Source organism: Xyrauchen texanus, chromosome 2 (genome assembly GCF_025860055.1).
Source record: "Xyrauchen texanus isolate HMW12.3.18 chromosome 2, RBS_HiC_50CHRs, whole genome shotgun sequence".
In the NCBI taxonomy this organism is placed as follows: Eukaryota; Metazoa; Chordata; class Actinopteri; order Cypriniformes; family Catostomidae; genus Xyrauchen; species Xyrauchen texanus.
The window spans coordinates 10,250,313-10,264,184 of record NC_068277.1 but is presented as its reverse complement, the minus strand read 5'-3'; the positions used below and the strand labels follow the sequence as shown (position 1 = coordinate 10,264,184).

At 40.3% G+C, this 13,872-nt stretch overlaps 1 protein-coding gene across 3 annotated transcripts in view; it reads right to left on the bottom strand.

The window, feature by feature from the left end:
* Nucleotides 1-13,872, bottom strand: part of LOC127660117 (myotubularin-related protein 13-like) — a 179,503-nt gene that overhangs the window by 100,435 nt on the left and 65,196 nt on the right. For all 3 annotated transcript variants that reach the window (XM_052150205.1, XM_052150222.1, XM_052150213.1), the window contains exons 7-9: nt 4,616-4,748; nt 4,171-4,279; nt 3,947-4,060 (exon numbers count right to left, since the gene is read on the bottom strand). In XM_052150205.1, coding sequence (XP_052006165.1) covers nt 3,947-4,060; nt 4,171-4,279; nt 4,616-4,748 — 356 coding nt within the window. The remainder of the gene's footprint in view (nt 1-3,946; nt 4,061-4,170; nt 4,280-4,615; nt 4,749-13,872) is intronic.

Below are 13,872 nucleotides of genomic sequence, written 5' to 3'. Positions count from 1 at the left end.
CTTGTGTAAAGGACCAACACTTCAATATTACACAATAGATTGTGTGCAGTGGCCCCAAAATAATTTGGACATTTATTTTGGACTCTTATGTATTTCACTAGCTTTAGATATTACATCAAACCAAGTGGCATCTGCAAACAATTGATCCGAGACCCCATCTTTAGAACTAACTTTTCTGAGCCATTTTTGCATGTATTTGTAACAAACTCGTCCAACTCGTTGATTTTTAGTGGATGAAGTCAGTTTCCCAGTTGTCTTAGCAGAGTAACAAAGTAGTCCATCATCAGCTCTAAATCAAAATCAAATCAAATCACTTTATTGTCACACTACCATGTACACAAGTGCAACAGTAGGTGAAATTCTTGTGTGCAGTTCCGAGCAACATAGCAGTCATGACAGTGACGAGACATATACCAATTACAATAAACAACATACTTACACAAAACAATTTACATATCAAATGTACACATACTTACACAAAACAATTTACAAATCAGATGTACACATACTTACACAACACAATAATTATATACAATGCAGAATATAGAACAGAATATACAATACAATACAATAAGTGGGAGTATATGAAATATATATGTGTATATATATATATATAGCAGTTGTATTGAGGAGAATATGTTGACAGTCCAGTGTGAGATTATAGATTAATAAAGTGCAGTGCTAATTATTGATCCTGATAGATCAAGAGTTCAACAGTCTGATTGCTTGGGGAAAAAGCTATCATGTAGTCGGCTGGTGCGGGTCCTGATGCTGCGATACACGCCTGCCTGATGGTAGCAGTGAGAACAGCCCATGACTTGGGTGACTGGAGTCTCTGATGATCCTCCGAGCTTTTTCACACACCGCCTGGTGTATATGTCCTGGAGGGAGGAAGCTCACCTCCGATGATGTTCCTGGCAGTTCGCACCACCCTTTGCAGGGCTTTGCAGTTGTACTGCGGTGCTATTGCCGTACCAGGCGGTGATGCAGCCAGTCAGGATGCTCTCTACAGTGCTGGTGTAGAACCGTGTGAGGATGTGGTGGTTCATTCCAAACTTCCTCAGCCGTCTCAGGAAGAAGAGGCTGGTGAGCCTTCTTCACAACGGCCTCAGTGTGGGCCGGACCATGTGAGTTCCTCAGTAATGTGGACACCGAGGAACTTGAAGCTGCTGACTCTCTCCACGGTGCTCCATTGATGGTGATGGGGCTGTGTTCTCCGTCTTTCTTCCTGAAGTCCACAACAAGCTCCTTGGTTTTACTGGCGTTGAGGAGAGGTTGTGCTCCTGACACCAGCGTGTCAGAGTGTGCACCTCCTCTCTGTAGGCTCTTTCATCATTGTCAGTGATCAGACCTACCACCGTCGTATCGTCAGCAAACTTAATGATGGCATTGGAGCTATGTGTTGCCACACAGTCATGTGTGTACAGGGAATACAGGAGTGGGCTGAGAACACAGCCCTGCGAGGCTCCAGTGTTGAGGGTCAGTGATGAGGAGGTGTTGCTGCCCATTCTAACCACCTGGCGTCTGCCTGACAGGAAATCCAGGATCCAGCTGCACAGCGAGCTGTTTAAGCCCAGAGCCCGGAGTTTCTCATCAAGCTTGGAGGGCACTATGGTGTTGAATGCTGAGCTGTAGTCTACAAACAGCATTCTCACATATGTGTTCCTTTTTTCCAGGTGGGAGAGAGCAGTGTGTATTGTAGATGCAATGGCATCATCAGTGGAGCGGTTGTTGCGGTAGGCAAACTGCAATGGGTCCAAAGAGGGGGCAGAACAGAGCAGATGTGATCTCTGATTAACCTCTCGAAGCATTTGCTGATGATGGGGGTCAGAGCAACAGGACGCCAGTCATTTAAGCATGTGATTATAGCTTGCTTCGGTACAGGCACAATGGTTGATGTTTTGAAGCATGTGGGGACTACAGACAGGGAGAGGGACAGATTGAAAATGTCCGTAAAAACACCAGCCAGTTGATTCGCGCACGCTCTGATGGCGCGGCCCGAATGCCGTCTGGACCCGCGGCTTTACGGATGTTCACCCGTCGGAATGATCGGGTTACATCCACAACAGAGACGGAGAGTGAATCAACCTCTGTAGCGTCAGCAGCGAGTGCTCTCTCGCGAGGGCGGTGTTACTGTCCTCAAAGCGAGCATAAAATGTATTAAGTTAGTCCGGAGAGATGCAGCGGTGTTCATGGCGGAGACTTTATTCCGCTTGTAGTCCGTGATTGTGTTAATTCCTGCCACATACTTCTAGAGTCAGTGGTGTTGAACTGGCCTTCAAGCTTGTGCCTGTACTGGCGTTTAGCTGCACTGATAGTGTTACGGAGGGCATAACTGGCTTGTTTACGCTCCTCCGTGTTAGGAGAATTAAAGCGGAGGTCCGCGCAGTGAGTGCCGCGCGAACATCGCCGTTAACCCATGGTTTCTGGTTGGGGTATATCCGTATAGTTTTGGTCGGAACAAGCGTCCTCTACGCACTTCCTGATGAAACACGTTACGCTGTCAGCGTAAACCTCGATAGTCGTCATCAGAAGCGGACGGAACATCTCCCAGTCCGCGTGATCAAAACAGTCTTGTAGCGCAGAGTCTGATTGGTCCGACCAGCACTGGATCGTTCTGAGGGTGGGTGCTTCCTGTTTCAGTTTCTGCCTGTAAGCGGGCAGAAGCAGAACGGAAGAATGGTCCGATTGCCAAATGGGGGCGGGGAGGGATTTGTAGCCTTCCGGAAGGGAGAGTAACAATGATCCAAAACCCGGTCCCTCGTGTGTTGAACTTTATGTGTTGGTGGTATTTTGGGGCGATTGCTTTGAAGTTGGCTTTGTTAAAGTCCCGGCAACAATGAACGCAGCCTCAGGGTGCTGCGGTTTCCTGCTCACTTATACACCCATACAGTTCCCTGAGTGCCCGGTCTGTGTCGGCTTGCGGGGGATGTACACAGCTGTGATGATAACCGCTGTGAATTCCCTCGGCAGCCAGAATGGTCGACACAGAAGCATGAGATATTCCAGATCAGGAGAGCAAAAAGACTTGATGAAATGTACGTTCCTCTGATCACACCATGATTTGTTGATCATAAAACATACACCACCACCTCTGCTTTTACCAGAGAGGTCTTTCGCTCTGTCCGCTCGGTGCACGGAAAAGCCCGTGATTTCGATGGCCGAGTCTGGAATCTCCGTAGACAGCCAGGTTTCTGTAAGGCACATAACGCAGCAGTCCCTCGTCTCTCGTTGGAAAGAGATCCGCGCTCTCAGCTCGCAGAGTTTGTTGTCCAGAGACTGAACATTTGCCAGTAGTATACTGGGTAGCGGGGTCGATTTGCACGACGTCTTACTCTGATGAGAACGCCGGCTCGTTTTCCTCTTTCCTTCTGCGTTTCCGCGGCCGAGCAGCACAGACAAAGGCTCCGCCGGCGTGTTTGTAAACAGCGGTCGGCATTAAGGAATTTGAAGTCCGGTTTTCGATGTGTGATTGTAGAACTAATGTCCAAAAGCGTTTGTCTGTCGTAAACAATAAGGCAGACAACATCCAAGACAAAAAAACAAAGAACTGTAAACAAAACAAACAATAAACCGCAGTGTTGTAACGGAGCTCGCAACGCAGCAGCCATACTCGGCGCCATCTTGAGTCCATTGAGTCCTCTAGACATGTTCCATTAAATTTGACAACCAAAAAGAATGTCTACATACTTTTTGTCTCAATTTTGAACCGTTTATCTATTGTTTTATCATTTAAAAGCATTTTTGTTACTTGAAAACCATGCTTGTGCTGTCTTTCTTTCATATAAGTGGCATTTGGTTTGATATTTTATCCTTTATAGCAATGAAAGTCACACGTGATTGTTGTAGAGCATGGCGCTAGCAATGCCAAGATCATGTTTTCGATCTGTCAAAATGCATAAATGTAAATGTAATGTAAGTGTAAAGTATGTGCAGTATTTTTTACCATGGACAGTGCTTTTTGAGTATTGTACAAGAGTGGTTCAGGGAGCTGGGAGAGGTGAATACACTCTGGTATTTTTATCGTTCCACCATCAAGGTCAGCAATGATCACGTCAAGCTGTGAACCAAAACCCAATCAGAAATCACCAACGAAGAAATGTTACAAGAATCTGACCTGCTGTTTTAAGGCAGATCGAAAAATGACTTTCTGTGAGATCTTGATCTCACCAGCTCTTGGATCTCGCTCTGGAACACGGAGTGCACGCCGATAATGAAGGGCGTAGGGGAGCTCAACACCTCCAGCAGTCGAGATGGGAGGACGGGAATGTAGGGGTAACTGTGGTTCAAACATAGTTAGACAACCATAACCATCACTTCAAGTAATCAGCAGATGTTAATATCATGCCAACATATGTTCTCATTACACAAAAATAGTACATACCATTGCACAAGATGCTAAAAATAGATTCATTTACAAATTACAGGCTTATCACTTCTCAATTCCTAAGAGGATACATTAATTCAAATGTCCTAGATTCTTTGCTGTCTTCCAAGTTATTCCGCAATGAGCTTAGACTGAACTACATATGTTCATTATATAACTAATAAAATTAGATGCTGTAATCAAGGTAAATTATTACGGGTATACAAGTAACAATTGATGCAGACTCACCTGTACTTAAGAGGAAACATGAGGGACTCCAAGGCACGACAGGCCTCCCCTAGTCTCTGATAGCTAGAAGAGTGGAACAAAACCTTGTGCTCCGTCAGAACCGCACAAAAAAGACTAAGAACATTCTGGATTCCTGGAACATGAAGCATAAACACAAACAAACTCAATTACTAATGAAATATTTGCTGAGCAACAACATTTTCATATTTTTTACAAAATTACTCAATCTTTTTTCAAAACAATTCTAAAATGAGAGATGAAAACATTTTAATATTAATAAGAGAACGAAGCTTACTGCCACTTTTGCATGCATGAAAACCTGCATCTTTCTCACATATACAGAAGTGTTGGGAAACGAGAACTGGTTCCTTTTTTTTTTATTCCATAAACGTCTAATTTTCATAACTTGCGTTAACAGCTCTTGAACCTCCGATGTGGGTGGAACACTGCACTAAAATATAGTGCAACCAGTGATGTCAGATTTCCGAATGAATTATTCTAATGAAATGGTTCTTTTGAATCTACAGTGTTAAACTTAATTACTTATGGCCATTGTAGTCAGATTCCTAAAGAAATGACTCTTATGAGCAGGTTCATCTACAGCACGAAACATACAGCGTGACCACTGTAGACTGATTCCAGAATGGATGATTCTTGTGAGTTAATTATTTTAAATCTACAGCACGAAAACAATCAGCACGACCAGTGTAGTCCGATACCCGAACAAATGACTCTACTGAGCTGATTCTTTTGAATCTACAGTGCGAAAACAGTGCAACCAGTGAAGTACAATTCCCGAACAAACTATTCTAATGAGACGGTTTAATTTAAATCTACAGCACAAAACAATTAGCGTGACCAATGTAGTCCCATTCCCGAACAAATGACTGTTATGAGCTGGTTCTTTTAAATCTACAGCATATGAAAAAAAATCAGCATGACCAGTGTAGTCCGATACCCGAACAAATGACTCTACTGAGCTGATTCTTTTGAATCTACAGTGCGAGAAACAGTGCAACCAGTGAAGTCCGATTCCCGAACAAATTATTCGAATGAGATGGTTCTTTTGAAATTTACAGCGTTAAACTTACTTATTTGCTAACGACCAGTGTAGTTGGATTCCCAAACAAATGGCTCTTATGAACCGGTTTAATCTACTGTATGTGTTAAACATACAGCTCAACCACTGTAGTCCGATTTCAGAATGGATGACTCTTATGAGCTGGTTCTTTTGAATCAGCAGCATGAAACTATCAGCATGGCCAGTGAAGTACAATTCCCAAACAAATTACTCTTATAATCTAGTTATTTTGAATCTACAGTGCGACTCTTACAGCGTGACCATTGTAGTCCGATATCAGAATGAATGACACATATGAGCCAGTTCTTTAGAATCTACAAATGAAACAATCAGCGTGACCAGAGCAATCCAATTCCCAAATTAATGACTTTAATGACCCGGTTCTTTTGAATCTAGTGCACGACCAGTGTTTTCAAATTCCCAGGTTTCAGACATGGTGTAGTAGAGCAGACAGATTCAGGTGCTTGGATCACATTGGTGGGTTAATGCTGTACATGCCCAGTAAGTATGCCAGACCATTGTATTCTGCATCCTTAAAATCAAGCACACAGAACCAGCCTGCAAGCTGGGGAATTGCCCCATGCAAATCGCGATCAGCACTAACTTTGTCAGCATGTTTGTGCCGTTACCTAATTTGCTAAATTCCTTTAGTGAAACTGGTGCTCAAAGAACACAGACATTCATTTCATTATTACTGCACATTTTGCTAAAGACAACAGTGATTAATGATATTGTATTTATAAACTGCTGGGTTCCTGTAGCTTAACTTGTAGAGCATGGCACTAGCAACGCCAGGGTCTCAGGTTTAATTCCCAGGGAACACATGCAAAATACATAAATGGCAATGTCTACAAAATTATCTATTCCAAAGTAATTAAGCTATGACCAAAAGTGGTGCATAAACACATATAATAAATACAAGGTAGGAGGACAAATTAAAATGTCTCCACATAGGTCGACCATGACACAACTAATTCCTCATTGCATATCTGTCATGATCAAATGTGATAATGCAAAAATGCCCCAAGAAATGGAAAATCTGTAATTCTTTCAGAAAGCATAAATTAAACACCAAACTTCTCGACAGGAGTCGGAAGAGAGAGCGAGAGATAAACATTTACAGTTCCTGTTTTTGTTTGTCATCAACATACCACTGAGGCTATTAATCACAAGCTTGACAGCAAGCCAATAACAGACATATCCGCAGCGCTGCCGGGGTCAGTGTTTCCATTATGTCAATGTCAAACTATGATACTCACCAATAAACAGGAACAAGATTTGAAAATTCACATTGTCTGCCGTGTTGACCAAATCCCTGAATACAACCAATGAGCAAATACAGGATGAAATGTTTGGAACAAGAAATCAATTGCATATCTGTCATACCATGCAGCCTGGTTAGAAAAGCACCAAATCATTTTGTATGTGTGACTTGCTGAATTGCCAAAGAAAGGTGATATCCAGCATAACTTGTAGTAAGATAACTCAGGATAGCCTTAAAGTAACAATTTCAAAGAAAACACTAAAATAGGAGAATTCAATTAAAACTATATTTTTAGCCGTGCTAGCCTATGCAAACAAAAATGACAGACACGGATCTGCTGGGTTGTTGCTAGGGCTTTGCCAAGCAGTTGCTATGGTGTTCTGGGTGGTTGCTTACTGGCCCAAATCAAAAGATCCCACCCCCAAGTCTCTATATTCTGGTTCCTGGGTCTCTCCTTCAATGCAAGTCTATGGGAGTTTTTCAGTGTTTCATCGCCTAGAAAAGTATTAAAATCTCTCAACAGAATTGACCAACATTTCTAATCATCCCATTATGGATGTTTCATGCTTTGTGTTTGTCTCAGTGTTTCCTTAGTGTCTCCTGCCCCAAAAATACAACAACACATTTCATAATCTTGTTTGCGAGGCATCCAGTAACACTCTTTTTGACCTTGTTACTGTCTGCGAGAGGAAACGGGCCTCTACTTTGATGAAGTTTGTTTCTGCCTTGCTTTTTTTGATTTACCCATATTTTCCCCAAAGCAGTTGACAAGTGAAGCAGAGCATGAAGTTCAAAATGTTTTCACCATAACTGATGACCGATAAAAACAAGTGCATGAATCTAGGATGAAGTGCAAATGCACATACAGCAGCAATGGCTCTATAAGAATAACCGATTATAAAGAAATGAGAACGCAACCTATTGTATTGAATTTGAAACAACAAAGGCCAGTCGGGTATACTCGGGTATAGGCCTGACCTTTGATAAATCCGTTGATGATTCACAGTGGAAAACAATGGAGATGAGGTAGAGCATAAATTACACAAGGAGTTCAAGATGACATTTTTATTAGCTCATGTAGGTCAGTATGTTGCTTGGGTATTATAGGCTTAAGTAAACTTCAGTAAAAGATCAGTCCCAGAAGTACCACTGAGTGGGGAGGATGAGAAAATGACATGATGCTCTTATCAGAGACAGAAGCATGTTCAAAGAACAGGATTTGGGATGATGTTTTCTCCTTTTTCTCAGTTAGGTCAAAGACTATAGAGCTTTTTCAACCCAACTTGCGAACTTTCTAATGTAGGACAAAGAGCAGGTAATAATGATCTTGACAGGCATCTAGATATGGTGGCTTGTTTCTCTCATTTCAAGAACATTAGGAGACATCTTGAGAAGGAAGTAAATTAAAGATTGTTGATTTAGAGAAAACTTTGTTTAACCCTTTAAGTTCTGAGGGTGTTTTAAAAGATTCCCTGTTTCAGTGGCATACCCAAAATTAAAGTAAAAAAAAAGAAATTCAACAAGGAGGGTCAAGTGTTTGGTATCATTTTAAAGAAAACTTTTCAAATTTCTTAATGATATAGATTATGATCAATTCTGAGACTCTCAGACTAAGAAACTGAACAAAAATGATCATTTCCCCCCCCTTATTTTTCTGATTTGACAATATACACTCACCTAAAGGATTATTAGGAACACCTGTTCAATTTCTCATTAATGCAATTATCTAATCAACCAATCACATGGCAGTTGCTTCAATGCATTTAGGGGTGTGGTCCTGGTCAAGACAATCTCCTGAACTCCAAACTGAATGTCAGAATGGGAAAGAAAGGTGATTTAAGCAATTTTGAGCGTGGCATGGTTGTTGGTGCCAGACGGGCCGGTCTGAGTATTTCACAATCTGCTCAGTTACTGGGATTTTCACGCACAACCATTTCTAGGGTTTACAAAGAATGGTGTGAAAAGGGAAAAACATCCAGTATGTGGCAGTCCTGTGGGCGAAAATGCCTTGTTGATGCTAGAGGTCAGAGGAGAATGGGCCAACTGATTCAAGCTGATAGAAGAGCAACTTTGCCTGAAATAACCACTCGTTACAACCGAGGTATGCAGCAAAGCATTTGTGAAGCCACAACATGCACAACCTTGAGGTGGATGGGCTACAACAGCAGAAGACCCCACCGGGTACCACTCATCTCCACTACAAATAGGAAAAAGAGGCTACAATTTACAAGAGCTCACCAAAATTGGACAGTTGAAGACTGGAAAAATGTTGCCTGGTCTGATGAGTCTCAATTTCTGTTGAGACATTCAGATGGTAGAGTCAGAATTTGGCGTAAACAGAATGAGAACATGGGTCCATCATGCCTTGTTACCACTGTGCAGGCTGGTGGTGGTGGTGGTGTAATGGTGTGGGGGATGTTTCCTTGGCACACTTTAGGCCCCTTAGTGCCAATTGGGCATCGTTTAAATGCCACGGCCTACCTGAGCATTGTTTCTGACCATGTCCATCCCTTTATGGCCACCATGTACCCATCCTCTGATGGCTACTTCCAGCAGGATAATGCACCATGTCACAAAGCTCGAATCATTTCAAATTGGTTTCTTGAACATGACAATGAGTTCACTGTACTAAAATGGCCCCCACAGTCACCAGATCTCAACCCAATAGAGCATCTTTGGGATGTGGTGGAACGGGAGCTTCGTGCCCTGGATGTGCATCCCACAAATCTCCATCAACTGCAAGATGCTATCCTATCAATATGGGCCAACATTTCTAAAGAATGCTTTCAGCACCTTGTTGAATCAATGCCATGTAGAATTAAGGCAGTTCTGAAGGCGAAAGGGGCTCAAACACAGTATTAGTATGGTGTTCCTAATAATCCTTTAGGTGAGTGTATATTTCTGGGTGTAAAGCTGCTTTTGATTTGTTCCCAATCACATACATAATTGTACATAAAAACTAATCACTATGCAAATACAGAAATTACTAAAGCTATGCTCTCTCTCCAAAGCATGCAGGAGTAATGAGATCTCATTCAGTTCCATTCTGTGTCATATGAGCCATCATCGAGTCAGTGTCATCTAGTTAGCACCATCTCCTGGTGGCCATATGTAATTAGAGCGAACGATCCTATCTGCCCATATTTGGATAACTTCCACCTCAGGCTGCAGCGTTCTGAATCCTAATATGATTGATTTAGTGTTCCATGAAGCTGGACAACATTCCACATTTCAAATTAAGTTATCAGATCGAGGATAGCTAACATGTTTAAATCCAAATAACACATTATGTGCTGTGTGCACATTGTGCTTCATGTGAATAATCTAAGGATCTATATATCCGATTATGTTGCGTGTGGGATTTTATTTAAACATAATTGCCTTATAATGGTATGTGATATTTTATGTTCTGTCTATTTTTCGTGAAGTTATAAGAGAAAATGCGACAGAGAAGCAACACCTAGGCTGGTTGTATTCTACTCTTTGAGAGCTTTCCAGCAACATATGACACATGACTATTTGATTAGTTAGATGTTTTAAGCTTTAAAATGACACCTATTTTGTTCTGGTCAAGACAGTAGTTATTAGCAGTGTTGGGTAACGTTACTTTTAAAAGTAACTTAAACTTATAAGTAACTTACGTAACATAAAAATAATAAAAAACATGAAAATGCATAATTTGTTTTTCCATCAACATGGCAGCCAATATGAATAATGAAGAATAACCACTGTCTTACTAAAGCAGCAAAGTCCAACACTTGAACCTGCATCATATATGATAAAAGGAGCCTGGGTAGCTCAGCGAGTATTGACGCTGACTACCACCCTTGGAGTCACGAGTCCGAATCCAGGGTGTGCTGAGTGACTCCAGCCAGGTCTCCTAAGCAACCATATTGGCCCGGTTGCTAGGGAGGGTAGTCACATGGGGTAACCTCCTTCTGGTCACGATTAAGTGGATATATATAGCAACGCATTACTTTTTAAAAATGTAACTCCAATATTATGTTCTAAAATAAAAAAATATTGTTACTTTACTCGTTACTCAAAAAAGTAATTGATTACATAACACACATTACTTGTAACACGTTACCCCCAACACTGGTTATTAATATTTTGAAAATGATCTCTGTGGCCACGTCTGCTAGATTGGGGGCCATGGATATGCTACTGCACACCTAAAAGTTGACAAAAACTTTGTATCAGATACAGTATACACATTTCAAATGTGCAGTCTTTCTCTTTTGGTTAAACAGACCAAACATATTGATGATTCATCTTGTACACATGGGTGCATACTGGGAAGAAAACAGTGTTCCTCAAGCCATTTCATGGGGTCTCGAAGGATAAAATTCTTTATAACTGATATATAATTATAATAAAATGCAATACAACAAATAATACAATGATGCATACTGTAGATATTTTATTAACTTAATGATACATAAACTCCATTTTCTTTGTGCAAAATATCATTTCTTTTCAGGTGAAATATGTTCTGGACAATTTCGTGAGATATACCCTTAATGATGTCGAGGCGACTGCAGCTCATATCAAAATGCTCAAGCAGACATCCATGTGAATGTGGAAATATCACAGCAATACCGAGTAACAATATGATACGGCTTTAAGGCTTATCAGGCTTATAAACAGGCTCTTAAGGGATTGTTAAGTAAATACCATTAATCACAGATGTAAATAAATGGTACATTAATTAGCGTACTTTGAATAGTTCAAGTCAGATTTTGGCCGAAACAAATTAATACAAAGCCTAAAAATGTTGTGAAAAAAAAGTGTTATTTCAGTATTATCACAGATGACATTATGTGCATCAAAACAAACAGATTAACAAAACAGATTTCAGAGTTTTGCAACTAATTGGGAAAAACACATTAAGTGCTAAATAAAAAAACTGAGACTTATGAGGCTGATCTTTATAAAGGCCTCCTGCTTGCAGTCTGTGCAACATGTGCTCTGTTTGTTCAGTTTGAAAATCTACTCGTATGGGCTGAAAAAAGGCCTTGGGATAATGTCAAGGTGGTGGTAATTTTTCCAAGACTGACTTGCAGCTGGATGCATGTTATACATAACACGTATCAGCAATAAAACTGTGCATGTATCATGGTGTGTACTTGTACAACTGCCCGTGAATGTCCAAATGGTGCACATTTTGCTCCAGCTAAACACAAGGACAGCACGCACACCATTAGAACATTCATTTGTACACTACATAAGCCAGCCACGCAATACCATTCTTTTATAATACCTTTTTTTTTGTTTTTGTGTAACAAAATCTGACAAGCACATTTGATTGAACAGTGTACGCTGTCAAAACCATCTGTGCAATGATAAGTAAATGAACCTTTAGTGGAAAGGGTTGTTTTTGTGTACTTCTGTAATCAGAACACAAGGTGCAGCCTATGTGAAACCACTTAACCGCAACGGTGCTACATCAAGTACTATGCACAGGGGAAAATTGACATTTTTCTTCATTTTTAAAAATCTAATGGTTTTTAAATATTCACTGAGACTGTACACCACCACTGTGATCCACGCACCTCCATCTGCTTTTTAAAATGTCGAAAGTACACTGGACTACACCACGCATATGAATTTTTCCCAGTTACAGCCCTGTTCTTCATCATTTGATAAACATATGATAAATTACTGCTGCCATAACAATAGAAAATATGTACACAAACATCTCTTTTAAAAAAAATTACATTTAAAATCTGATTTTCATGGGTGGTTATAGCACAATGGTAATTGGGTCAGGCATATAGCGCTGACTTTTGTGAATAAGGTGTAATCTATATACATTGAAAGGAGGTATACTTGCTCAGAATAAAATTACAATGACTTATAAGTATAATTAGTAGTCACACATTGTAAAATATGCAATTACATACATCTTATAAGGTATATAGCTTTTTGGAGTCACAGATACAATGAAATGTGAATTACTTTGCATCTAAACACATAAAAACACAATATTCCAACAAATGTTGTCCTAACTAACCTAACACAGTTGGCTGAACAACCAGTTTCCTATTGAACAATGTTGATGATTTGTGAGTTCCCAGCATGCATTGCAACATGAATATATTACGTGGTTTGTGTTTTAGGCTTATTTTTGCAGTTTATTTATTTTATGTTGTTGTTGTTTTGTGTTGCCACAGTTTGTTAAATTGTTGTGTGGTGATGTCCAGAGCTCATCTTTTGACTTAATGAGGTTTGCAACCGTTACTAAGGTTTGTGGGTTAAGGGTTGAGGTCTAAGTGTGTCTGTACTAATTATTCATCTATTACATGAATTGTCTTGCCTTACATATTGACAGAGGAAAGGATTGTGGTTAACTTAAAGGGATAGTAAACCCAAAAAATATAAATTCTCTAATAATTTTCTCACCCTCATGTCATCTGCTGAACTCACACACATTTTTTTTGAAGAATATCTCAGGTCTGTAGGTCCATACAATGCAAGTGAATGTTGACCAGAACGTTCAAGGACTAAATATTGATGTGTTTCTCACCCACACCTATCATATCACTTCAGAAGATATGGATTACTTTTATGTAGCCTTTGTGCACTTTTTGGGACTTCAAAGTTCTGGCCAACTTTCACTTGCATTGTATGGACTTACAGAGCTGAGAAATATTTCTTATGCTCTTCTAAATGTTCAGCAGAAGAAAGAAAGTCATACACATCTGGGATGACATGAGGGGGAGTAAATCATGTCAGAATTTATTAGCTTTGAGTGAACTATTCTTTTAATAAAGTAATATAAAACCATATATAAGAATTAAACAGTGACAGAATAAGAGTCTTTGTAATGATAATTTACAGAACAAGAAATCTGTAGTTGTCTTGACTACAATTTATTGGCTAAACAAAGCAATTTGATGGAGCACAACT